The sequence below is a fragment of the Lampetra planeri genome, chromosome 3 (genome assembly GCF_965212315.1).
Source record: "Lampetra planeri chromosome 3, kcLamPlan1.2.h2, whole genome shotgun sequence".
Lineage (NCBI taxonomy): Eukaryota > Metazoa > Chordata > Hyperoartia > Petromyzontiformes > Petromyzontidae > Lampetra > Lampetra planeri.
The window spans coordinates 10,306,157-10,331,370 of NC_136109.1; the positions used below are offsets into that span (position 1 = coordinate 10,306,157).

Below are 25,214 nucleotides of genomic sequence, written 5' to 3' on the forward strand. Positions count from 1 at the left end.
ACTGTATTGCTATTGGAGAAGTCAATGTCAAGACAGAGGTTCTCTGCAAGCCATCTGGCTATCATGAGAGATTCGTTCATGAGGCGATCCACATATACAAACACAGAGACAATTTTAACCGAGAAGATGGATTCTGGCTTAGCAATCATTGGAAGGACGTAATAAACCATTTCGGATCTTAACTGATTGTGTTCACGTTTACGGTGACTTTCAGACCGCGTTCCACTCACTGGCATTTTATTCTCCGCAGGGAATGGATTCTTTGCTCCGCTGCAAGTTTTCCCCCTTCGACTCACCCATTGACACGACGGTCAATGGTACAGCATATAATAACAAATAGTATAACATTTATATGCTTAATACAATGTACAAATATATAGTATCGTAATTGTATAGTAAACATATAGCAGTGTGATACACATTGGGGTGGGTAGAAGAATACAGTATAGCAATACAGTATATAATTTAATGTTGGGTTTATCTATGGCAGCATATAGTACGGTGTATGCTCGTGTGATGTAAGAGAATAAAGTTTAGATGGAAGCATATTATATAATTTTTACGACGTAGAATTGTAATGTATTACTTGCTGTTAGTAACTCAGCTTATTGTAGAGTATAGTAAGTATACTGATGGTGCTATGCAGTTTATACTTTCGTGTTTTATGTAGTTTATACTTTCGTTTTCTACGTGGTTGTTTAGTAACTGCAGCTACATACTATTAACATTCCTTTCCTTTGTTAATGCTACTCCCTGCACCCTCCCTTGGTGCTGCTGATCCTGCATAATGCATGGGCATAATATGACTATGAAACCCCCCCACCCACCTCCTACGCATTTCCCATGAATATGCTAAATTCCTCTTCATATGCACATTCTTTTTGTTAAGGCGCTCTTCCACCTCCAACCCAGCTTATATATAAGCTCCTAGCTTGGTAGTGTCTCATTCTTCACCTGAAGACGGCTGCTTGCGTTGTAGCCGAAACGTCGTGAGAATTATTTTATTTTATTATGTTTTATTTTTATTATTTTATTACTTCCCTTCTACGTGACTTTACCGAAAGAACCAAGATGAAGATATACCTCTCAATAACAATCTCATATTATCGGGCCCTATAATCAAATAAGGAAGTTACATTTACGTTATATCCGTAAGCACATCTGGTTAACCTAAAACACTATTCAAGCACATTTTTACACACCACCGCACACATCGCCGCAGTATCATGAAGATCCCGATTTTTCCGGCCGAAATTAAGCACTTGACTGCATTGTGTGGCTTTTCATCCCATGTGAGTATACTGGTGAGTTTTTAAATGATGACTGCGCGAGAATTTACGATAACAAAAATTGCACTGGTACGGCCTCTCCCCTGTGTGTGTGCGAACGTGAGTCTTTAAGTTGGAGGCTTGCACGAACGACTGGGTGCACATCTTACAGCGGAAGGGCTTCTCTCCCGTGTGTATACGCTGGTGGCACTTTAAGTAGGAAAGCTTCGCAAAGCTCCTTTTGCACACGGGGCACTGGTAGGGCTTCTCCACTACGGGTTTGTTCACTTTTGGGAAGCTCGAAATTAGAAACCCTTTTCTACAAAGCTGCTGTTCTTCAAGATCGTGGTCATCAAGAATGTAATCGTGTTCCTTGTTCGACAGACCTTCGTTACCGATCATTATCGCCTGCTCCTCGGGAATGTGCAGTGTCTTTGCTGGCATTGGTGGGTATGCAACACGCAGAGATGCCTCTTCAGTTTCGGAGTTGCCTTGTGTTTTACCTCCCATGTCCTGCTGCTTCTGTGAAAATGTGCCAACTTTGGAAGCGTTCGCATGGTCCAATGCCATGCCTTTGAGTGAGACCACATCTTTCACGATGAAGTCTGAATGCCTCTCCACGTCGTTAATATCTATGTGAAAAAAGAAAAGAAAGAGATTAGTGATCCAAACTTGATTTGTGATCCAGCAGGCATCGATTTTTCAGTTGTTACGATACAGGCTTGATATTTCTAATCGTCTAGTTCAGAGGTCTGCAACCTGCGGCTCTTTAAGGATTGCTTCGTGACGTTATTTATTAAGGATCACCGTGTCACATTCACATGCACTGCGACTATTGAAACATTCAAGTTTTTTTACCGAATTCGAAAAAATGGCTCTTCTTGTTATTTTGGTGGCCGACCCCTGGCCTAGTTTATCTGTACCATTGTGTCATACAATTTATCTATGAATTTGTGGATCTCCCAGCCATTGCGCATGATGGATACAAACAATAAAAAAAACTATGAAACTATTTTACCAGCTAAGGCCCACTAAACTATGTAGCTCCTTTCCAGAAGCGACCTGGCCACAAACGATAGCGCAACAAAGTGGCTTATCGTGATGTTGAGATTAATTTATTCATCACGCATAGTAAGCAAAGGATCTGATATCACTGTTATAGTTTGGTTGATAAGGTTAAGTGTTGAAATGTGCTCTATAATCCTCATGTACCTTCCAGAGCCTCTGTCTTTATTGCATGCAATGTTTCCTCGGGGCTGTCGTCTCCACTGCTTCCAACGTCCTTCCCAACTTTTTCTGCTTAAACGAACAAGCACCACATCAGGTTTAACACCCCAAATATCACACTGCTATGAAAGCTTAATATTGTAACATTCATTGTTGATAAAGACCTCGTGGAATTCCTGTTGAATCCACAATAGTAAAACGATACTTGTCAATCTGCTTTAAAAATATCGGGCGCTTTGAAAATAGCTCAGCGAACAGAATAACACTTTACCGTTCACTGCATTATCATCGATGTCAAGTATCACGTTGTTTTCAAGAGTGGCTAACGTGGAGTCCCCAGCGCACGCTCTAGAAGCATCCAGCCTCTGCACGGACAGCAGCAGCTCCCGGCTCAGGCCGCTGAACAGCGCAAGCAGCACCTCCACCAGGCCTCCCAGCGTCACGTCGCCAGGGGAGGAAGCGGCGTCGTCCCATCGCGGCGTCTCAGCGTCGTGGGGCTCAGCGCCCTGCAGGGCCTTCACCACCTGCCGCAGCACGGCATAGAAGCCGAAGGGCAGGCGGTCGCGTGCCGTGGCCAGCAGCTCGGCACGCACGAGGCCGTCCTCGACGCAGGCGCGCAGGACCCCGTAGTCCCGGATGCCCAGCTCCGAGTCCATGGCCCGGGCCACCTCCGCATTCACGCCCTGCGCCTCCAGCCACGCCGGGAAGTTCCCGCTCGGCTCCAGCACCGGGGTGTCCACCGCGCACGCCATCTTGATGGGATGCGTAGAAAGCTCATTGAACAAATTTCGAGTTAGAATATATAAAAGTAAATTGTATATTTTGTGATTGATGTCATTATCCGTTCATCATTTGCTACATCAGGAAATGTCTCACTGCAAAAAAGAGTAATGTCTGGTTTCAGTAGAGCCGGGACAATTGGTCAACTTGGTCGATCCGTTTATTATAAATTAGAACCAATGACTTTTTGTGGTCGATTATCCTGGCCCCTTAAAAATGTTGGTCGCCCTCACATCCCGTCTCCCAAAGGTGGGAAACTCCCAACAAAGCGAGGTTCAGCATGACACAGCTGATTATGCCAATGACATCACTAAGCACCCCATTACCTCCGATCCATTACATGACCAAGCTGCAGTGTGTAGAATATTCTTTGGCACATGTCGTGACAGGTACTGCAAGATCCGACCATGTCCATTCAATGCTCGCCGAGCTGCGTTGGCTTCCGGTTGCCGAGCTAATACATTATAAGGTCGCACTTATTACACACAAAACGCTTGCCACAAATGAAACACAACACCTTGTTGTAATCGTCAAGGAGCATAAACAATCACGCGAACTCCGGCCATCCTCTAAGTGGCTTTTGGCTTAACCATCGAACAAAGACGGTCACCGCATCGCGTGCCTTCAGGTGCGCTTCTGTGGCTGTCCGGAATGATATTAGGAAGCAACTGGAGCTATGCACTTTTAAACCCAGATTGAAAACTCACTTATTTATAACTGCTTTTTGTGTTTAGTTTGTTGTCCTTCCTCCGCACCTCCGATAAGCTCGGTTGGCTACATGCGGTGCGAAAGAAGTTCAACATACATCCACTGGTGCACATTGGAACAGAAGTTTTACTTTCCCCCTCCCCCCAACTGTTTTTGTGTCATCCATTTAGTCGAGTAATCGAACCGATAATCGGTTGAGTAATTAATCACTTAAACAACTGGACCACCCAGCTCTTCAGTCTCTTAAATCTCTTAAGAGCTGCTTCCTTTCCCATCCACAACAGCTGGTCATCCCCCAGGTCAACCACCCGGCAGACGGTGACCGAAAAGCGAAGACATCAAGTTGAGTGACCCTAATGTTGAGTGTAATGAATGCCACCTGAAGTGCAGTTGAAGGACCTTAAAGCGATATGCTATGTGTGAGACTGGTCGCACAAGCAAAAGCATGAAACGACACTATTTTAAAAAAATCACTGCAACATACAGTTTAGACAGCTATTTTGATATCACAACAATCGCCATATCGTGGATATTTTTGTATCAAATAGGTGAACATGATACGATATTATACGATATTAATAAGATACAGCACTTTCTCACTACTCTCCGGATTATAAGACGCACCCAACCCAGCACGCCCCTGCATTTTAAAGAAGTTGGGGAGGGGCTGCATCTTATAATCCGGTATATGGGCGGGTGTGTCCACATCCGTGTAAATTGAACTGTGACACTAGGCACACTTTTATGGTGTGCGCCTTACTTTCCGGAACGTCTTATAATCCGGAATAAACACATTCCTGCGGAGGGAGCTGGTAGGAACGTTGGGTTGCTCGGTCAATGGCCAGGGTCAACGGCGGCGTGGTGTATTCCGCAAATATGCCCGACTGTGAGGGCGGGCACAAGCCGGCGTGAGTAGGTTAAACGTTGAGTTTTATAAGGGCACCACGGGGTGACCAGCCCCCCCCACCCAGCCCCACCCTCCCCACCCAGCCCCACCCTCTCCACCCAGCCCCTCCCTCCCCACCCAGCCCCTCCCCACCCTCCCCTCTCCACCCAGCCCGACCCCTCCCATTTTTTGATGCACGACGGACGGACACAATAATCCCCTGTGGGCTAGTGGAACCAGGTGGTTCCTACCAGTATAATGTGATAATAAATAGGGGCTACTTTTGCCTTCAACACAGACCCTATTTTAAACAAAACAGCCAATGGTCGTGTAGAAGACCCTGGATGCAAGCGTGTACGTTGAACTTCTTTCACACCGTACGTAGCCAGACTGTGCTAATCGGAGGTAATGCTGTTGCTGTTACCACTGCTGCTGTTGTTACCGACGCTGCAGCTGATGCTTTCTGCTGCTGACACCACTTCTCTGCTGTTCCTGCTACCACTGCTACTGTTGCTACTACCTTCTGCTGTTGTTTACTGTTGCTGCTGTTGTTTTGCTGCTGCTGCTATTTTGTTGCTACTGTTGCTACGGACATGGAATGTCGCTGCTGTTGCTACTGCTACTACCTTCTGCTATTGTTGCTGCTGCTGTTGCTGCTGCTGCTACTGCTGTTCCTGCTGCTACTGCTGCTGTTGTTGCTACTGCTGCTATTGCTGCTGCTGTTGTTGCTATTGCTGCTGCTGCTGTTGTTGCTACTGCTGCTACTGCTGCCACTGTTGCTGTTGCTACTGTTGTTACGGACACGGAATGTAGCTGCTGTTGCTACTGCTGCTGTTGTTCCTGCTGCTATTGTTGCTACTGCTGCTGTTGCTACTGCTGCTGCTACTACTGCTGCTACTGCTGCTGTTGCTGCTGTTGTTCCTGCTGCTACTGCTTGTTGCTACTGCTGCTGTTGCTACTGCTGCTGTTGTTGCTATTGCTGCTGCTGCTGTTGTTCCTGCTGCTACTGCTTGTTGCTACTGCTGCTGTTGCTACTGCTGCTGTTGTTGCTATTGCTGCTGCTGTTGTTGCTACTGCTGCTACTGCTGCTACTGTTGCTGTTGCTACTGTTGTTACGGACACGGAATGTAGCTGCTGTTGCTACTGCTGCTGTTGTTCCTGCTGCTACTGCTACTACTGCTGCTACTGCTGCTGTTGCTACTGCTGCTGTTGTTCCTGCTGCTATTGTTGCTACTGCTGCTGCTGTTGCTACTGCTGCTGCTACTACTGCTGCTACTGCTGCTGTTGCTACTGCTGCTGTTGTTCCTGCTGCTACTGCTTCTGTTGCTACTGCTGCTGTTGCTACTGCTGCTGTTGTTGCTATTGCTGCTGCTGTTGTTGCTACTGCTGCTACTGCTGCTACTGTTGCTGTTGCTACTGTTGTTACGGACACGGAATGTAGCTGCTGTTGCTACTGCTGCTGTTGTTCCTGCTGCTACTGCTACTACTGCTGCTACTGCTGCTGTTGCTACTGCTGCTGTTGTTACTGCTGCTGTTGTTCCTGCTGCTACTGCTGCTGTTGCTACTGCTGCTGTTGTTCCTGCTGCTATTGTTGCTACTGCTGCTGCTGTTGCTACTGCTGCTGCTACTACTGCTGCTACTGCTGCTGTTGCTACTGCTGCTGTTGTTCCTGCTGCTACTGCTTCTGTTGCTACTGCTGCTGTTGTTGCTACTGCTGCTGTTGCTACTGCTACTTCTGCTGCTGTTGCTACTGCTGCTGTTTATTGTTTCTGCTACTGCTGCTGTTGGTTTGCTGCTGACACTGCTGCTGCTGTTACCGACACTTACTGTAGCTGCTGTTGTTTTGCCGCTGCTGCTGCTGTTGACGCTGTTGCTGTTGGTTTGCTGCTGTTGCTGCTGACTGTCGTTGTTTATGTTGTTGTTGCCGCTGCTGTCACTGCTGCAGTTGCTACTGTTGCTGCTGAGACTGCTGCTGTTGCTGCGGTTTCTTGTTGCTGCTGTTGTTGCTGCTGACACTGCTGCTGTTGCTGCTGACACTTCTGCTGTATCTTGTTTATGTTGCTACTGCTGATGTTGCTGCTGTTGCTACTGCTGCTGTTGTTTCTGCTGCTGTTGGTACTGTTGCTGTTGTTACTGCTGCTGTTATTTCTGTTGCTGTTGCTACTGCTGCTGTTGTTTCTACTGCTGCTGTTGCTGCTGCTGTCAGAGGGGAACAGCGCTAGAGAGACGCGTGGTCCCTGTCACCAGTTGCCGATTGTCAGAGTTAGGGACCGCGGCAAATTTACGCGACGGGGGAATATAAATTATCGCCGATCCTACAGTTTCATTTTTTTCAGTTTCATGTATTAGGTATAGCCCTGTGAGGCTCTTGAATCGGGTGCAACCGCAACAAACAAAAGACAAAAACATGAACCAGAAAACATCTTAAAGTGACTATGTGACTAAGTGCAAACAGAAAATCCATGAAAAAACAGCAAAAATATTCCAGAAAAAAGCACCGTACACCAACGCTGTGTGCACAAATCCCAGTGGGATGCAAGTCAAACAACAACAACAACCACAAGACAACTTAGATTAAGGCCATCAGTCTAACTCCGTACTACAACAAACAAACATGGCCAAACCAAAAAACTTTTCGAAATCACCAAAATAAAGCCATAAAAGCAATGTAACAGTGATCATAGGAACTGTGATCGAATTTTCACAATAAACGACATAAACAACATGTACCACCAAACCCTGTAGCCATAGATGGCTGCATGAGTCACTCCACAACAGCAGGAGCATCAGAAGGAGTATAAAACATTTAAATGCACCTTTAAGATCAGCAAACTAAATCAAAACACAACATCATACTTTGCAGCGGTCATCCGGAGCGAAACATTGTATTTTACTTTAGGTCACTGAATAGCAGTGGCAGCTAGGGGTTGTGTACAACTCCTCTAGAGCAGTTTTGAGTGAAGATCTCATAGGTAGTGATTCAAGTTGAAGTTTATTGGCAATAGCATTCCAGACCCTGGTGGCATCAACAGCAAAGGCCCTTCCTCCGGTATTTGTACGGCAATAGGGAATGTGGAGCTGGTAAATGAGCGGAAAAAGCTGGCTGCATGAGTCACTCCACAACAGCAGGAGCATCAGAAGGAGCAGTGCCGGCCCGAGCCTCTTGGGGGCCCTAAGCAGAATTTGATTTGGGGGCCCCCCTCCCACCACGCAGACTCATCTGTGCTAGAAGATTATTGACACAAATGTCACACTATAATGTTATAGCGAATATTATAAACGAATACAGTGAGGTTATGTATTAATAAAAAATAAAAACAACACTTAAAATACTTCACTCTTTTATTAAAACTTCTGAATACAAACGGTCACAAAAAACATATTAAATAAATTATTTGCAAATGTGCATTAAATGTGCAATCTTTTAAATAAAACCAAAATAGACAAACATTAATCTAATCAAAAATAGAATGTTACAAAAAAAAAGATACTTAAATAATGAAAGCAAACATAAGAACAGCAAGGGTTCAACAATGTCAACTGTACAACAATGACCTCAAAATCGTTCCTTCCTAGCTTTTCTGGAGGCAAAGTCACTAATGACATCAAAGATTTGGGTAAAGCTCACACATCTCATTTTGTGAGAGGTATGTGAGAAGCTCAAAGGCAGTCATCATAGTTTGGGGAAGTTCAGGAAGACTCTCTATCTCTACTGCCAGTGCGCTACCATCAATATCAGCCTCCTCTCCACAAGAGAGTTTTTCCCCAAGAAGCTCACATTGTTCCCTCCGGACCTTTTGATCTAGCTCCCTAAAATTGAGCAGCACTCCAAAGTTCTCTTTAACCTCACTTAGAGACTTAAATCTATCCTCCAATGACAGAATACTACGGTCCACTACAGCATTAAAAAATGACACTTCCAGCCTCTTCATAGCGTCCACTATCGGCTCATCTGCAGCCTCATAGGCAAAGTGCCTTTTTGTAGAACGCAATCGCTTCTCTTTCAGCACTGCTTCTGTGTTCATCCGCTCACAAATTTCTTTAGCAGATGTCTGTGCATCACAGAAGCCTGTTTTTCGGTAACTGATAAGTTCGCCTTTGTTCTTTTTTACAAGGTTAACCGCTACATCAAGCTGCATGTTGGTTGACTGTAGAAGCTTGCTCGTGATGTTAATTTTAGACAAAATGTCACACCAGACAACACAACAAATCTGAAACCTAAATGAACCTATCTCTTCCGCAAGGGAGTTGGCTTCAACAGCCACTACAGGGTCAGTCGCTTTACTTCTCAGTTCTAGCAGGGCTTCCCTCACCTTCTCTGACTGGTAGCGCAAAGCTTCAATACTTTTTATCCGGCTTTCCCAGCGTGTCTCACTCCAGGACTTGAGGGTGATGTCAACAAACTTCCGTAAGATGGCCCACCTTTGAGTGGACCCAGCGAACAAATTGTACAGCTTCTCCACATTTCCAAAAAAACAAGAAGCATCCGTTGATGCTTTAGCCGCATCTGAAACGGTCAGATTTAGTGTATGAGAACTGCAAGGCACATAAAAAGCTCTTGGATTCTTAACTAATAGCCTAGCCTGCACACCTTTGTTTTTTCCCTTCATATTAGCCCCATTGTCATAGGACTGCCCCCGACAATCCTGAAAAGGGATGTTCAATTCCTCAAGCCTGTTAAGGATTAGATTGGACAATTATCGTGACGTACAATTGCGCGCACCTGCCCGCGCCCGCGCCCGCGCCCACGCGAATTGTCAATGAGCCGTGACATCCGTGAGCCGTGACAAAGCAGCAGTTGTCGACAGAATTTTCTTGTCTTGAATCATTTATTCATTCATTCATTAATTCATTTATATCACTTGTTTAAGTTATTTAATTGTAAAAAAAAAACGATTCGGGGGCCCCCTGGTGGCCAGGGGGCCCCAAGCAGCCGCTTAGTTCGCTTATGCCTCGGGCCGGCCCTGAGAAGGAGTATCAACATTTTTCAATGCACCTTTAAGATCAGCAAACTAAATCAAAACACAACATCATACTTTGCAGCGGTCATCCGGAGCGAAACATTGTATTTTACTTTTTGGTCACTGAATAGCAGTGGCAGCTAGGGGTGTACAACTCCTCTAGAGCAGTTTTGAGTGAAGATTCAAGTTGAAGTTTATTGGCAGGGCAGGGATACGGGCAAAACCCCAGTTTACGTCGGAGATGCGTTCCGAAAAAATGTGCGGCAACGAATATCGAAACGGCGCGAGTGGGAAGCGATTTATAGGGTAGGCTGGGGAGGTGACGGATAAGGGGCCGTCCATAAATGACGTCACGCGATTTTTGATTTTTGACCCGCCCCCACGTCACACGGCGTGACAAAAAGTCAGACCCCCCCCACCTCAAATATGACGTCACAAAGCTCTGCCCCCCCCCCCAAAAATAAAACATGCTTCAAATCGCTTTAAACTATTGTCATTGTAGTGCTTATTTAATGTGCCGCTGCGCTCTAATGTTGTAGGAGAAAACATTTATTAAAAAGGCAATTGAATTAAGACACACACAGAGACACACAGACAGACACACAAGCACAGAGAGACAACACAGAGACACACAGAGAGAGAGACTCACACAGAGACATACAGAGAGAGACACACAGACAGAGACACACAGAGACACACATAGACACATAGTAAGAGACTCACACAGAGACACACAGAGAGAGAGACACACACAGAGACATACAGAGACACACACAGAGACACAAAGTGAGAGACACAACATAGACTATATGGTGGCCTTCAAGCGGCGGTTATCACGAACGCCGGCTTGGCGGCCAACGCTACGGTGCAGATGTTTGCTCCCCTCTGCTTGAGGAAGCCCCTTGATTTGGGTGCTACGGGGTACGCCACTGTAGCTCATAGGTCGGTGTCCGACGACCAGGAACCTTTTATTCAGGTTCTTAATGCTGGGTTGGACACCCAGGAATGAACGGTGTTGGCTCATGCGTCAGGAATGCGGGTGCTGAGCCTTGCACGCGAAGATCCTGGGATGTGGATCATCCTTCTCGCCTGGAACCGGTTATCGTGCCACGTGAATTCATTTCATCTCCACATCGCTGGGGCCGAGTGTCGAATGTGTCTGGCGACCGGTTTTGTGGAACCAATGACCGTCGTTAAAAGGGGTTCTCCTGTACTTTTGGGTTGGGCCACGTGCTAATTTTATGCCTTGCCGGCCACGTGCTAATTTTATGCCATGCCATGAGACCTCCACCACCAAGCAAGATTGTCATGTTTGCAAATAAATTATATATCTGTGCCAAAGTTTTGATCAAATTCTGACCGATAAAGCTCTGACTGACCGGTTGCGAGATGTTATCTCCCTCGCTTGATATGCAGGAGGTCGTGGGTTCAATCACGACCCTGACGATGCATGTATATTTTAAGTTTGCATGTCCCTCTCTCCCCGTGGTCGAGTAGTTTTTTTTCTCCAGGTTCTTCAGTTTTTCCCTCCACATTTAGAAAGATGCGTTAGAGTATTTGACTGATGTAAATGTCGACGTGATGAGCCATTTCGTTGAGCTATCATTTGTGGCGAAATCACTCCTGAAAAATAACTAAATAGCTCAGTGGGCATTATCTGATAAAATAAAAGTATTAGTATATATTTTTAAATAGACTGAATTTAATATAAACATACGACGTTTTGCTAAAACTGCTTTGAGCTTCAGCTAAAAGGAGCTGGTAAATCGAGACTGCTTAATCAGCTGACTTGTACCTTAAGTACCCGCCGTGAGGTTACCAATTTCCGAAGCATGGGTCATTCCTAGTTCTTTGTAATGTGGGCCTGGAGACTTTATTTTTTAACATGTTAATCGTTAAAAACTATTTCAAAGAAATAATAATACTCATGTAAATCTTGACTTAAATCTTTCGTAACTTCAGGAATTAATCTTCTTTGGGTCTTTCGGTAAAGTCACGTAGATAGGTTCAAAGAAAATCGATATAATACTCATGTAGTCTTGTAAAGACGCCAACCCACAGTATTCACTCGCCGTCGAAGACAGAACCCAGCTTATATATATGCTCCAAGCACGTGTGCTGTTTCATTCAGACGCTGTCGCCTCGACAGACGTGGTTTTCACCTGAGGACGGCTGCTTGCGTTGTGGCCGAAACGTCGTGAGAATTGTTTTATTTTTATTATTTTATTACTTCCCTTCTACGTGACTTTACCGAAAGAACCAAGAAGATGAAAACATAACGACTCCTCAAGACAAGGCAGCAGCTGCCACACGGTGAGCCAAGTGCCACATCTGCATTCAAGTTCGCTGTACACCTTCTGAGCTGATGAGTGACAATTTTGTCTTAAACCGGTGCTAATAGTTGTTTCACTGTGTGGACGGTGCCGATCCTAACCCCGATGTTTTTGTCGAAAATTATAGCGATTCAACCAGTGGTGCCTGTATTGAAGGGTAGTTTTTTTTTAAGTTGAAGTGGTTTAGAGAAATCAGTTTTGCTCCGTTTTGCCTAGAGCGGTGGTTCTCAAATTGTGGTCCCCGGTAACCAGCACGTTGTCCGCGGTGACTGTGATGCAAATGCAGGTCGATCCAGACAATAATGAAAATGTTTATAGCTCTTGTTTCGGACAAAAATCTATATTTTACTCATTTATTTAAAAAATGAAGTTAGGTAAACTACCCTGATTAAACTTCCCTAACGCTAAGATCTAAAAAAAACTCAAAGCTGCAAAAACCAAAAAAATATTCCATTACTTCTTGATTTAAATTAAAGCTTTCGTGACTGCAGGGATTCATATTCTTGGTTATTTCGGTAAAGTCACGTCGAAGGGATAATAATAAAATAATATTAATATAAAAAATTAAAATTCTCACGACGTTTCGACTGCAACACAAGCAATCATCATCAGGTGTGAAATCCACACCGTGAAATCCACAGCAAGAAGAAAGTGTTCTTGCTGTGGATTTCACACCTGATGATGATTGATTGTGTTGCAGTCGAAACGTCGTGAGAATTTTTATTGTTTTATATCAATATTATTTTATTATTTCCCTTCTACGTAACTTTACCGAAAGAACCAAGAATATTCCATTAATGTTTAAGTTTGTATTACTGGTATTGAGAGATAAGTGAATGCGTTTCTTCACCAGAAGTGGGCTGGCTGGGTGGCCCACGGAAATGTTTGCATTGGTTGAATGATACGTGGACCAAAACAAGTTTGAGAAACACCACTCCAGAGGCTCTCTCCATCTGTCATTGGCTGTATCTATTATCTTGCCGTTTGCTGAAAGTGTTGCGTTTCCACCTAGAAAGTGTTCTGTAGCGGACGTGTCTTGATGGGAGATTACGTTTGTTGTGGATCGTGATGCATGCGACTTCTCGCGTAAGAAAACAAGGTAATTGGACAAGCTGCAGATGAAGCGTGTGATCAACAATAATCGCAAACGGAGGGACCGTGAGGACAACCCAGGAAGACACGGAACGTTTGGGCCAATGTTGGGCCGACGTTGGTCTAACGCAGCGGGGGTCGGCAAACCAAAATAACAAGAGCAGCAATTTTTTTCAAATTCAGTACAAAACTCAATATTTCAAGAGCCCCGCAACGCATCTGCTGGTCTAACGGTTCTATCCACATGTAGGCCTCGGCAAGGTAAGGTAATTGTACCATTTTTACCGGGTAAAAGGGTAAAGGGTAAAGGTGTCGACATGCCAAGGGTTAAAGGTAAAGGGTATAGTAAAAGGTAGGCTCGTTGCTTTTTACCTTTTACCTTACCTGCTAAAGGGTAAAAGGTAGGGTAGAGTGATTGTATTGTGGTAAGGTAAAAGGTAGGGTAAAGGTAAGATCGTTGTTTTTACACTTTTACCTTACCTTGCCGAGGCCTATCCACATGCCAACGTCAGCCATCTGGCTGGCTACATATATACGCTAGGATGAATATATGCAGCCAGCTCTCAGGGGACTCAAGATATTGGGTGAAGGAGAGGGGTAAGTAGAACAATTGCACACGGGGCAAAATACAGAAAATGTCGACAAATCAAAATAAGGGTGGAAATGCCGAACATAGATTATTACGAAGGAGTGAGCAAGAGTACAGCGTAAATAATTATGTGATTAGAAAGCATTATGTCCTTGTCGCAGAAAATTACTGTAAACACATTTTGAAGGGGTATTTTAGTCCTTTACGGAATATAATTTAAGATAAATTTTCGTAAATTAAGGAGGGAATATGAAAGTATCTGTTCTTTAAAGGAAACCTACATACAGTGTCAGTAAAGATAGTACATGTAGAGGGAAGAGTAATGACATGATACTTTCATTTAAGATAGCGTCATTCATGCTAACAGCATCCCACAACGCTGTACATTAACTATATATAAGAACAAATCCCATATATAGCCACGACCAATCAAATGAAAACCATACTACCAAGCAAAATCAAATGTGAGCAAACAAATTAAGAAATGACACCAAAACAAAAAGCACAAACAACAATGTACATTTGTGTGGGAACGCAACGAGGCGTACGGGAGACTTCGTGGACTGAACGGGGTCGTATGTGTAGTGCCGTAGATGGGCCACGCTTACCGGCAGTGATAGACGAGGTCCATCAGCAAGGGTACCCCGTACCGCCAAGGGGGGGGGGGCTGCGGGGGATCTATGATCCCACGCAACGCTTCCCCTCGATGGGCAAAGGGGCATAAAAGGGGGACCTCCCCAGCCGATCGAGGCCAGTCGCAGCTCAAGACCCAAGACCAGCCAGCTTAGGACCCTGGACCCCCTCGCCCCGCTTGTCCTTGTAAGGGCCGGGACGCTGTGCGGGCCAGTGGTGGGACTCTGGGACTCCCGGCTCTACGTCCTTGTAATGGCGAGTTCCGAGGAAGCCAGAGTCTAGACCCGCACCTTGGCTGGGTCGGGTCAGGTAGCCTCCCCTAGGGTAATTGTAGCCGGAGGACCCCAGAGCGTAGCCAGAGTCAGGCACGCTAGAAGTAGGCTATGTCCATAGGCTGTAACAGTGTATATGGACTGTTGGAGTATTGTATTGTAATAAAGAAGTTACCTCTACTAGTGTCTCCGGACCCATTACATATGCGATCATGAGGCTGTTACGAGAGCCATTCGAGTCTACCCTGGGTCGACATTGTCACTGGGGCGTACCGAGGCCATGTGCAGATACTTCAGACTATGTTGTTGCAAACCTCGTGGTGTGTCCGTTATTAGGGGTTATAGATTGCAATGATTAGAAATACGTCGAGTGAACTGCGTTTGAAGAACGTTTAACAAATATTTATTAGTACTCGACGAACGGCAGAGCACATAAAAACAATGCAATGAAAACGCGTGAAATACGATGCAAACGTCTGGGAAAACTTGAAGCACGATAACTGTCATATCGTGATATTTTATGTTGTATAATGAAACATTACATCGTGGCAACCCTACTTCTAATGAAGAACACACTAATGAATACAAATTACCCACAACATCGTGGAGATGTCTTGTGCCTGTCATCACCAGATTCCTTACTTGGGTTGCTGTGATATGCAAACAACTATGTTATAAGATCTACAATCATATTGAATGTTTTTCACCATTGTCGCTGGGTGGACTAACATCCCTCGGTGGCAAGATGTTGTCTCCCTTGTCTCGTATGCAGAAGGTCGTGGGTTCGACCCGGACCCTGACGATGCCTGTGTTAGTTTAGTTTATCGGTTTTTATAGTATAAATTCGGAGTTTGCGTGATATCTCTCCCCGTGGAGTTTTGTCCGGGCTCCTCCAGTTTTGCCCTCCACATTTAGAAACATGCTTTTAGATTATTTGTCGACTATAAATTCTCACGTGTGATAATATGACCTACGCTCTTTGGTTCTTTCGGTAAAGTCACGTAGGTAGAAAAATAAATAATATATCACGAAGTTTCGATCGCAACACAAGCGGTCGTCCTCAGGCAGAAAAAAATACCCACAAGTTCTTACAAGTTGTAACAGCTCTCTCGCTGGTTTAGCAGTTCCACCGCTTGTGTTGCGATCGAAACGTCGTGATATATTATTTTAACTTTTATTAAATTTTTCTACCTACGTGACTTTACCGAAAGAACCAAAGAGTATGGATTCCTGCAGTGACGAAAGCTTCAAATCAAGATTGATATAAGCTACTTCAATGAGCTGTGTGTGGCCAGGTCACCTCTGAAAAGGAGCTAATAGCTCAGTGGGCTATACCTGCTGAATTAAATAATTTAGTTTATATTATGATTATCATTGCTAATTTTACTTTAAATTCCTATCAAAATATTTACGAAACAACAATAAAGTTAGAAAGAAAAAAACGTATCAATCAAATGTAGTGTTTTGTAACCGTGTTGTGGTCACACGTCATTTTCTGATAGCACGTGCGTTATAGGCATTATAAATCTTATAGAAGTTCTAACAATATTAATGACTTATGGCAGGCTCATGTTGAGTGAACTGCAGTTGAATAACTTTTAAGAAATCTATATACCTACTTGTAGTACATCGAGACACAAAAAACAATGTGAAAGGGAAAATGAAAATTCCAAATATTCGTCACATCATAAAATGTACAATTGTATCGTGGCATATATCACGGCAACCCTACTCCTTGCCCACAAATTAAACCAAGTTTCATTCTCAAACATGACAAAGCCGCGTTAGCCACAGTCGTTACGTATTCACGCTCACCAGCCTACCTCTTCCTTTCTAGACGAAGGCTGCAGTTGCAGCAACACAGTATTCACAAAGTACGCTTCGACTCTCACTCTATGCAATCTACCACACATTCAGATGCTCACAAAACCAAGCAAGCTAAAGGGCATTGAATCTTATTCAATTACAAAAAACACACACAATTTTTTATTGGTTTCAGTTAAATACAATTTACAATGCCTTAAATTCTCGTTCTTCCTCGGGGACACCTGGAGACATAGCCAGGAAAGCGCTGTAATGGAATTAACCAAGATCAAGTTGTCCATCATGGCCAAAGCCGTTGGGGCCACCACAGACCTCCAACGCGTTCTACTCTCTGCCAGATCTCGCAGCTGCTGTACGGTAAACATGCGACCATCAAGATATGTCCTAACAAATCCCCAGCATCTGCTCTTCACCATAACAAAGGCGTTTTGGGTTAGATCGCGTAAATATAAACGTGCCGTTAAACCCGCCACCGCCCGACACAGCCAATTAGTAAGGTTTGTCACTTAAACAAAACGTACCAACTATTGACTACTTCAGCACACCGGTGTTGAAGAGTAAACCCAAAATTTGACAATTTGAGCGTTTCGCGGGTGATTACAACCAGCTTCATCGGGCGATTTGTCAGCCTACGTGTTAATCTGCTCTTGGGTTTTCCTTGTTTGCTGGACTCATGGATACCACTCCAATGCCTGTCTCGGTCTAATGGACATCTGTGAAAAAATCTTTAAAGCTCATCGGTCTTGCCTACCTACATTATACACATGTCCCAACCTAGAAAAGTATTTTTTCAAATCTTGATTTGAAGCTTTCTCTCTCACCTGAAGACGATTGCTTGTGTGGCGATCGAAACGTCGTGATCTATTATTTTTTCTACCTTCGTGACTTTACCAAAAAAACCAAAGAATAGAGTATTTTTTTCCTCCCCCCGACCCATATCCACAATTACCTGCCTCATTCTCTTCTGGACTTCTGCATTGTTTATCCAGTTTTACCATGGCATTCCGAGCATCCGTCTCCAGACACCTGTGCTCAAATTACAACTTATGTTCAAGTTGTTTTAGTTTGGGTCCAGCTCTCTGACCCATACGCTAATACAGACAGCTATCACGCCTCAAGTGACCCTTTTCAAATACAGTAACTTACGACTTCTCTTCCCATGGTGATATGAAATTGATGCACTTGTAAACACGACTTGGTCACAAGCTTAAAAAAAACCATCCCAACGTTATGGATATTACACGTGCGGTACTTTTTCTTATCCACTACTGGATGAGGGCCTCCCATATGTTGTGTATGTCCTGGAATTTTTTTTGTCCATTCTCCACCATGCTGGTCAGTGCAGGTTGGTGAAGTCAGGGAGTATACAAGTGCTGGATTTGCAGCATTGATCTCGCGAAGAATAAGCAGGAAAGCGAGTGTGGAACAACGTCGTGACCGATGGCAATGATGGGATTTAGCTGCTCTCTGTTGCAACGCAACCTCAAACACTTATTGGGATTACTGCAATGTCTTGTTTGCTGGCGTTTCTAAAAGTGTTTTAAATAGACTACAATATAATAAAAACTCTGCTGCCCAGGTTTTAACGAGATCTAAATCACGTGACCAACTTACTCCATTTCTTTCCTCCCTGCACTTGCTACCTGTAAGGAACAAAATCTACTTTAAGATTCCTCCATTGACATTGACATTCAAGGCCTCGGATGAGTTTCCTCCTACATATCTCAAACATCTGCTCAAGTGTTATTATTCTCCTGCAAAAACTAAGATTTGCTGATTCTGGCCTTAACTCTATTCGAAATTATTTAGGATTTATATACAATTTGAGTGTTTCCCCTTTATAGGGCGCTATATGAAAAACATAAAACAAGTTTTTCCAAAGAGAGGACTGCGTTGTTCTACGGAGGACAGAGCTTTTTGCCGCCAGGCGCCGCGATTGTGGAATTCTCTTTCCTCGGTCCATTAGGGAATATTGCGTCCGCTAAATTGTTTAAATCACATCTTTAAGCTCTCCTGTTTTTACGACAGGCTTTCTCCACAGTGTAAGCTTTACGTAAAGCGTTTAGCGGCCTCGTGCAAATTCCACTATAGAAACCAAGTTTATTCATTATTATGTATGGCGGTCAACCATCCAAGCACTATCCAGGTTCGAACATGCTTAGCTTCCCCAGATCTGATGAGATTGGGTTGTATTCCGGGTGACTTGGCCACATGCTTGTAATTGCCCAACGGGTTGTTGTAATTTTCAAGATTTCAGACCGCTACCCCTCTGAACCATTAGCCAATCAAAGTGGCCTTTTCTGCGAGTTGGTGGAACTGAAGTACCAACCCTCCCCGGGTGTACACTGTGACATTACAACTCCACGCACGTGGGCCATTCCCTATCATCGTCTTTACCGATTATGGTATAAATGTATGTTTTAATATTCCAACCAGTATCAATACACCAATGGATGAAGGCCTCTACAAGGCTTGTGGATGCCCAACTGAACCAAGCAATGTGGACAGTAACCAGTTCCTTAAAATCAACGCCTACCCAACTGCTTCCCGTGCTGTCTCACACCACGTTACCCCATATCCACAGAGGGCCTCAAAGTCTCAACTGGGCACGCACGGATGATCGTGAAAGCCCGAGCTGCGGACAGGACAAGCGAAGTCGCAGAACTCATCAAGAGCTCACCTAAATCCCGGAAACAATTTTGGTCGCGAGCGAAGGCTCATGAAATCGTCGCGTTCAACGACCCCCGTGGAATGTTGGCGAGCAAATCAACGTCCGAAATGGGCACCTACAAAAGGAAACAAATCATTTCCGACGCCACGCAAAAAAACGCCTCCCCAATGCACCGCACTCAAGTGCGTTGAGTACCTCACACGGGCACTGGCGCCCATCTCACGCACAAATGGTAAATAAAGATGAGCCCCAATTACGACCGTGGCTCCACGCCGCACCGCAAACCATGAACCGTATGCTCTATCGCTACCCCACACCGTAAAGGTACTCCACATTCTACTCCAGGCAATAGGCCAATCGTGTCCAGAAACCGTTACTGGGCCTCTACGTTCAGCCTGGAAAAATAAATACCACACAGACGGCTAGGTTATACAACGTTTGCAGCTGATCATTTACTTGCACGTGAAGATGCGAGCGTGTCGCTACCTAGCTGCCAGTGATCTTCGTTCGTTAACCTATAACACTTGTCTGTCCTCTGACCTCCTGCCAGTGAGCCTTCAACACTTAAAGATACTTTAATAATACCTGCATTTGTTGCGCCCATAATGTAACATAGCCTAAGTCTCGTCATTTGGTCATTTTCTGTGTCTAATTGACTCAAGGTCAACTATTTAATCGACCCTTGGCTATTAAATGTTAATGTGAGGGGTGCCCAATTCCCAATCAGTTAACTGAGTAAATATTTTTTGTATACATCACCAAGTACCATTTTTGGTCTCTGCAGTACACTGCAGTCTATAATAACACTGCTAACATATCTTATAGTCTGCATCTTCTTGCTTTGGTATTTGGTGGGTGGTCGTAGCCATTGTTACACTTGATGTTTGTTCATAGTCAACGTTAACGCAAAATAAATAAAAATGTATTCACAAATATTTCCATCACTAATTTCACTGACACAATCGAAAGGGGCTGTGGCTCTACACATTCATCTCACTGAAATAATAAATAAAAATCCCTGCTTTGAAGGTGTTCTTGAAAAGTCAATGGCACGAGGAGAGCCTAGTGGTCAGGAGAGCCTTGCAAGGGGTCAAAGGCTCCATTTCTGCTGTAGCAGCTAGGTAGCTTGTCAAGGGAATTGACAAATCGCTTTTCCGCTGTGATGGAGACAGGTGATAACCGCTCACTCATGTGTCCTCTTGAAACATCCACTCCTCTGTCAAGTCATTGTTTTGAGTCTTTCTGTAAACTCTAAAGCATTGAGACCAATAAGGAACTTTTCCGCCTTTTCAGTTGCCATCTTTTAAATCGAAATTTTGCACCTCCTGAAACAGTAAAACATGAAGCAGTCACATGGGACGATAATCACAGTGGTTTGCATTGCATTTCCATAGAGATTGTATCCGATTTCTCTGGCTACTCTTCTCTCCATTAGTTGGCCGCTGCATTGTGTCTGTGTCAATATCATTAGGCCACAAATACTTTGCACCCAGCAAATCAAATGTGTCACTGGACCCAATTCAGTTCGGGGGGAGGGGGGGGAACCATTCTGCATCGATCCATCTTTCTCAATGTATCTACCAGCCATGAGGCACTGGTCCCTCCATCCACTATATACCGTGCCATGTCAATGAAACCTATTCTTATTCCTTTGGTGTCAAGCCCTCTTCCCTCATGTGGGTTTTCCAGTGCTTCTTCAGAGAGTTGTCTTGCGCAAAGGCTTTGTCGCACATGCTGCACTGGTACGGCCTCTCGCCCGTGTGTATGCGGTTGTGCCGTGTCAGCGTCGCCGCGTGCGAGAACGCCTTGCCGCACACCTCACACCTGTACGGCTTTTCGCCCGTGTGCACCAGCTGGTGACGCTTCAAGTTGGGCGCGCGTGAAAAGGCCTGGTCGCACATGTTGCACTGGAACGGCTTCTCGCCCGTGTGCACGCGACGGTGGTTCTTGAGGTGATCGGCCCGCAAGAAGGCCTGGCCACACAGCTCACACTGGTGCAGCTTCTCGCCCGTGTGCAAGCGCTCGTGATCCTTCAGCTGAGCGGCGCTCCAGTAGGATCTGCTGCACATCCCGCACTGGTAGGGCTTCTGCCTTGCGTGAACGAGCGCGTGAAACTTCTGCAGGTGCGGGGACTGCTGCAATACGGATTCGCCCGCGTGCATCTTCGAGCGGTGCCCGATGCCTCCGTAGCCTCGCACCGCGTAGCTGTACGCGTAGTAACCATGCGGGTTACCCCCCGCGTGCATGCGCTGGTGGCGCTTGAGAGTGCTGCTCTGCGAGAAGCCAAGTCCGCACTGCTCGCATCGATGTGGCATCTCCGCATTCTCCAAGCTGTGTGTGATGTTCTGCTGCCCGTCGCTCCAACTCGCAGCACTTTGATGGACTGATGCGTCTTCCGACAGGGGCAGGGTTGTGTGCTCCATAACGGAAACAATAGCTGCTTTCTTTCTCTTCGCTTCGATAGATGCCTCGTGCTGCAGCAGTGATGAGGACAGGCCAGCCTCGGCTTCATTCATGAGGTTCGCTTGCTCGGCATGCTGCAGTGGGAAAACGGCTTGAACATCCATTCCAAATTCCTCCTCCGGGGTCCTGTTATCTACTGGACACAAAGTGGAAACTGTGAAGTTGTAATCTCTGTATCAGCTGCTCACTATAATTTACATTCAATTAAAGTAGGCATTACTTTAATTTCTGTGTATAAAAAATTTAGTTTAACAGCTGTCTACTTTTATATATCTCCTCTTCCTTTAATGTGTATTTTTCAGGGTCAGATTTGCACCGTACGCAGCCAACCGTGCTAATCGGACGTGCGGGGTACTTTTCCTCAAGGGAAATTGAAAATGTAGTGAATATTCAAACAGGGAATAAGATATTCCCACAGGTTTTCGTGGTTATACTTTATAGCTCTCCAATGTATTTTTGGGTCGTGCCACGTGTTGTTCAGCATGTCTGGCATTTCGTTTCAGGCGCTTCTAAAGCTCTCGGCATATGGAGCGAAATGTGGGACGTAATGCCAATTACGCAGTAAATTTAATATTTTTATATTCGTTATTTAAACAAACAGCCATACCGTCAAATGATTCCACTTTAATGCTATGATTCATCTGGGCAGGGATGAAGCTGGACTCCGTGGGACGAGCATCTGATAAAAATAAAATCACAAACACAACATCGATAATTATTATTAACTCATGAATTAGGGGCAATGTGATTGCCAAGTGCGTTTGTATGTTAGATAATTATACCGCATTCTGAGAGATGTTCCTCTTCAGCTTTCATCGTAGCCTCAGGACCGTCCTCAGTGACGGGTAGAGTTGGGTCACCAGAGTAAATCCCAGTGTCGTCAATGCCTCCAAGCCTCCGCACAGACAGCAGCAGTTCCCGGCTCAAGCCGCTGAACAGCGCGAGCAGCACATCCACCAGGCCTCCCAGCGTCACGTCGCCGGGAGAGGAGGAGGTGGCGCCGTCGTCCCAGCGCGGCGTCCCAACGTCGTGGTGCTCGGCGCCCTGCAAGGCCTTCACCACCTGCCGCAGCACGGCGTAGAAGCCGAAGGGCAGGCGGTCGCGCGCCGTGGCCAGCAGCTCGGCCCGCACGAGGCCGTCCCTGACGCAGGCGCTCAGGACCCCGTAGTCCCGGATGCCCAGCTCCGAGTCCATGGCCCGGGCCACCTCCGCGTTCACGCCCTGCGCCTCCAGCCACGCCGGGAAGTCCCCGCTTTGCTCCAGCACCGGGGTGGCCACCGCGCACGCCATCCTGATGGTGCAGGATTCAAGCAGAGCGTACACAGTACCAGACACAAAAACAGGGACAAGCATTGATTTGATGCTTCCTTGCCTGGATAAATGTCACAAATTTGCATTTTTGACCAAGATATCAATAATGGGCTTCATACGATCCAGCTGATCAATGTGTTTTCGAGTTGTATCGCGTGTTCAGCATATTTTTCTCCATCTTTACTCCTCTTTATGAACAGAACAATTCAACACGTGGTACAACCCGAAGACACATCTAAGTCCGGTACAGGACAAGCGCGAAAACCTACGCAGTAGTATATCACACTTTCTAGTTTGATGCATTTTTCCCCAACCCAAATACATTGGCCAACTCCCTGAACTGCCCTTATATTGTGATAAGTTCAAATTGAGTCGAGTTTATACCTTGCCAGGCACATGGCAGCTCAGCTCAAGCCACTGGAAATTTTCCAGAACCCCGGTAAGACCAGAGTCGCTACATAAATCGTAGCCACAACGAAATAAAAATAAACAGGTATACTTCAATTTCGATTTAAAGCTTTCGTGACTGCAGGGATTCATATTCTTGGTTCTTTCGATAAAGTCACGTAGAAGGGAAATTATAAAATAGTAAAAATAAAATGTGGTTTTCACACCTGATGATTGCTTGTGTTGCAATCGAAACGTCGTGAGAATTGTATTGTCAATTTTTTATTATTTTATTATTTCCCTTCTACGTGACTTTACCGAAAGAACCAATAGGTATTCTTCAGATACGGTGTACCCAGATGCGTCAACATTGTCCTGGTCGATAACATTTGACAATACTTAGCTGAAAAAATTCAGCCCTGGGTTGAAAAGCCAGTGAAGCAAAAGGCAGTGGGGTCCTTTATTGTCGCAAAACTAAATCTGGCCTGGGGTTTATCGTATGAGCTGCCAAGAGTAAAATAAAATCATTTTCCACAGAAAAAAAAAACGATTCTCACATGAAGATGGCGTTCCAGATGTCACACGTCCGATGTTAATCAACGTTCTTCGCAGCCGGGAACCAGCTAAAACGTTCACACAGAAAGGAAACATCGTTCTTCGATTAAAAAAAGTCACACTCATTGGAAGTCGGTGACACACGTCCACACACGACTCGGTGAAGCTCTCGGTGAAGCTCACGGCGGAGCCGAATGAGAGGCCACGTCGTGACAAAGTTGGGTTTAACTCAAAAAGGTGCTTTTTTTTTCGTTCAACCATCAATCACGGCCCATACAAATCCGATATCAAAGACTCGCGAATGTTATCATCATTATTATTATGATCATCAAGCTGCCGTGTGCATTTTTTGCAGAAGACAGAAACGGATTTCATTCGGTGTGAGTCGATGCAGTCAGACACCGAAGCTGACCCCTTCTAAAAATGCAGAAATGCACGAGGGTGGTGGTGGTGGCGGAAAATCGAGCGTCGGATTAATGAACTCACCGTACCGTTACATATGCACGAAGTATGTTCATATATAAACAAAAAAAAAGACGCAGAAATAAAAGCAAAATTTTTTTTTAAGAGGCAGATAAACGCGGCTGCGATGCTAACGCAAAATGAACGTAAAAAAAACATGCGGGTGTTTACTTTAACAAAAAAACACGGAACATCCACAAAGCGAGACCTCGGATGCTCTGAATTAAAGCAACTTGGCTCGAAATGGGTTTTTATTTAATTTAAACATTTTTTTAATGTTTAACGCCGACTGTGACACGGTGCGTGGAGCGGTGGCCACGACCGCCGGATGGACACGGCTTCTCCTCTCCACCAGCGCTGCCGATTCGCACGGTTAAGGGACCGTGGTCATTTGTCGAAGATTTCAAATATTAATAAATAAATCCTTTGACGTTTTCTCAAATCGAATTCGGGTACGGGTACGGGTCCTGGCAGGGAACTAAACAAATACATTATCATCATGTCATACCTGTGAACCCCGCTATATGAGTGCCCTGCCTTATCACGGACCAATTAAAACCTTATTGGTTACCCCGTGCCCTTATACATCTCAACGTTCATCCTATACACTACACTATACACTACACTATACACTACATTATACACTACATTATACACTACACTATACCATACCTGCCAATCCCCTTATATCAGTGCCTACCTTATGACAGACCAATTCAGACCTTATTGGTGACCCGTGCCCTTATACATCTCAACGTTCGTCCTATACACTACATTATACACTACATTATA

At 45.1% G+C, this 25,214-nt stretch overlaps 2 protein-coding genes across 4 annotated transcripts in view; both read right to left on the reverse strand.

Annotated features, from left to right (window-relative positions):
- Positions 1-24,773, reverse strand: part of LOC144734601 (uncharacterized) — a 42,109-nt gene extending 17,336 nt beyond the window's left edge. Inside the window, exons 1-5 of the mRNA XM_078616867.1 lie at positions 24,447-24,773; positions 23,963-24,028; positions 22,490-22,998; positions 22,315-22,386; positions 20,892-21,843 (exon numbers count right to left, since the gene is read on the reverse strand). Of these exons, the coding sequence (XP_078472993.1) occupies positions 20,892-21,843; positions 22,315-22,386; positions 22,490-22,998; positions 23,963-23,964 (1,535 nt within the window). The 5' untranslated portion in view covers positions 23,965-24,028; positions 24,447-24,773. The remainder of the gene's footprint in view (positions 1-20,891; positions 21,844-22,314; positions 22,387-22,489; positions 22,999-23,962; positions 24,029-24,446) is intronic.
- LOC144717318 (uncharacterized) lies at positions 1,240-7,101 on the reverse strand. Of its 3 annotated transcripts, none has more exons than XM_078592800.1 (4): positions 6,697-7,101; positions 2,767-3,247; positions 2,481-2,564; positions 1,240-1,900 (listed from the first exon to the last, which is right to left on the reverse strand). In XM_078592800.1, exons 2-4 carry the CDS (start codon positions 3,245-3,247, stop codon positions 1,284-1,286), a joined length of 1,182 nt encoding a protein of 393 aa, XP_078448926.1. In that variant the 5' UTR covers positions 6,697-7,101; the 3' UTR covers positions 1,240-1,283. The 3 variants fall into 3 exon arrangements, with proteins under 3 accessions (XP_078448926.1, XP_078448924.1, XP_078448925.1); XM_078592798.1 differs by having other exon boundaries at positions 2,481-2,567; XM_078592799.1 differs by lacking the exon at positions 6,697-7,101 and having other exon boundaries at positions 2,481-2,567; positions 2,767-4,895.
- Positions 24,774-25,214: the final 441 nt, after the last annotated feature.

Excerpts from the sequence above, each read along its gene's own strand:
- LOC144717318 (XM_078592798.1), bottom strand. The coding sequence starts at position 3,247 with ATGGCGTGCGCGGTGGACACCCCGGTGCTGGAGCCGAGCGGGAACTTC. Across the intron at positions 2,568-2,766 it reads CGATGATAATGCAGTGAACG|CAGAAAAAGTTGGGAAGGAC; the intron begins GTAAAGTGTTAT and ends TGTTCGTTTAAG. Across the intron at positions 1,901-2,480 it reads AAAGACAGAGGCTCTGGAAG|ATATTAACGACGTGGAGAGG; the intron begins GTACATGAGGAT and ends TTTTTCACATAG.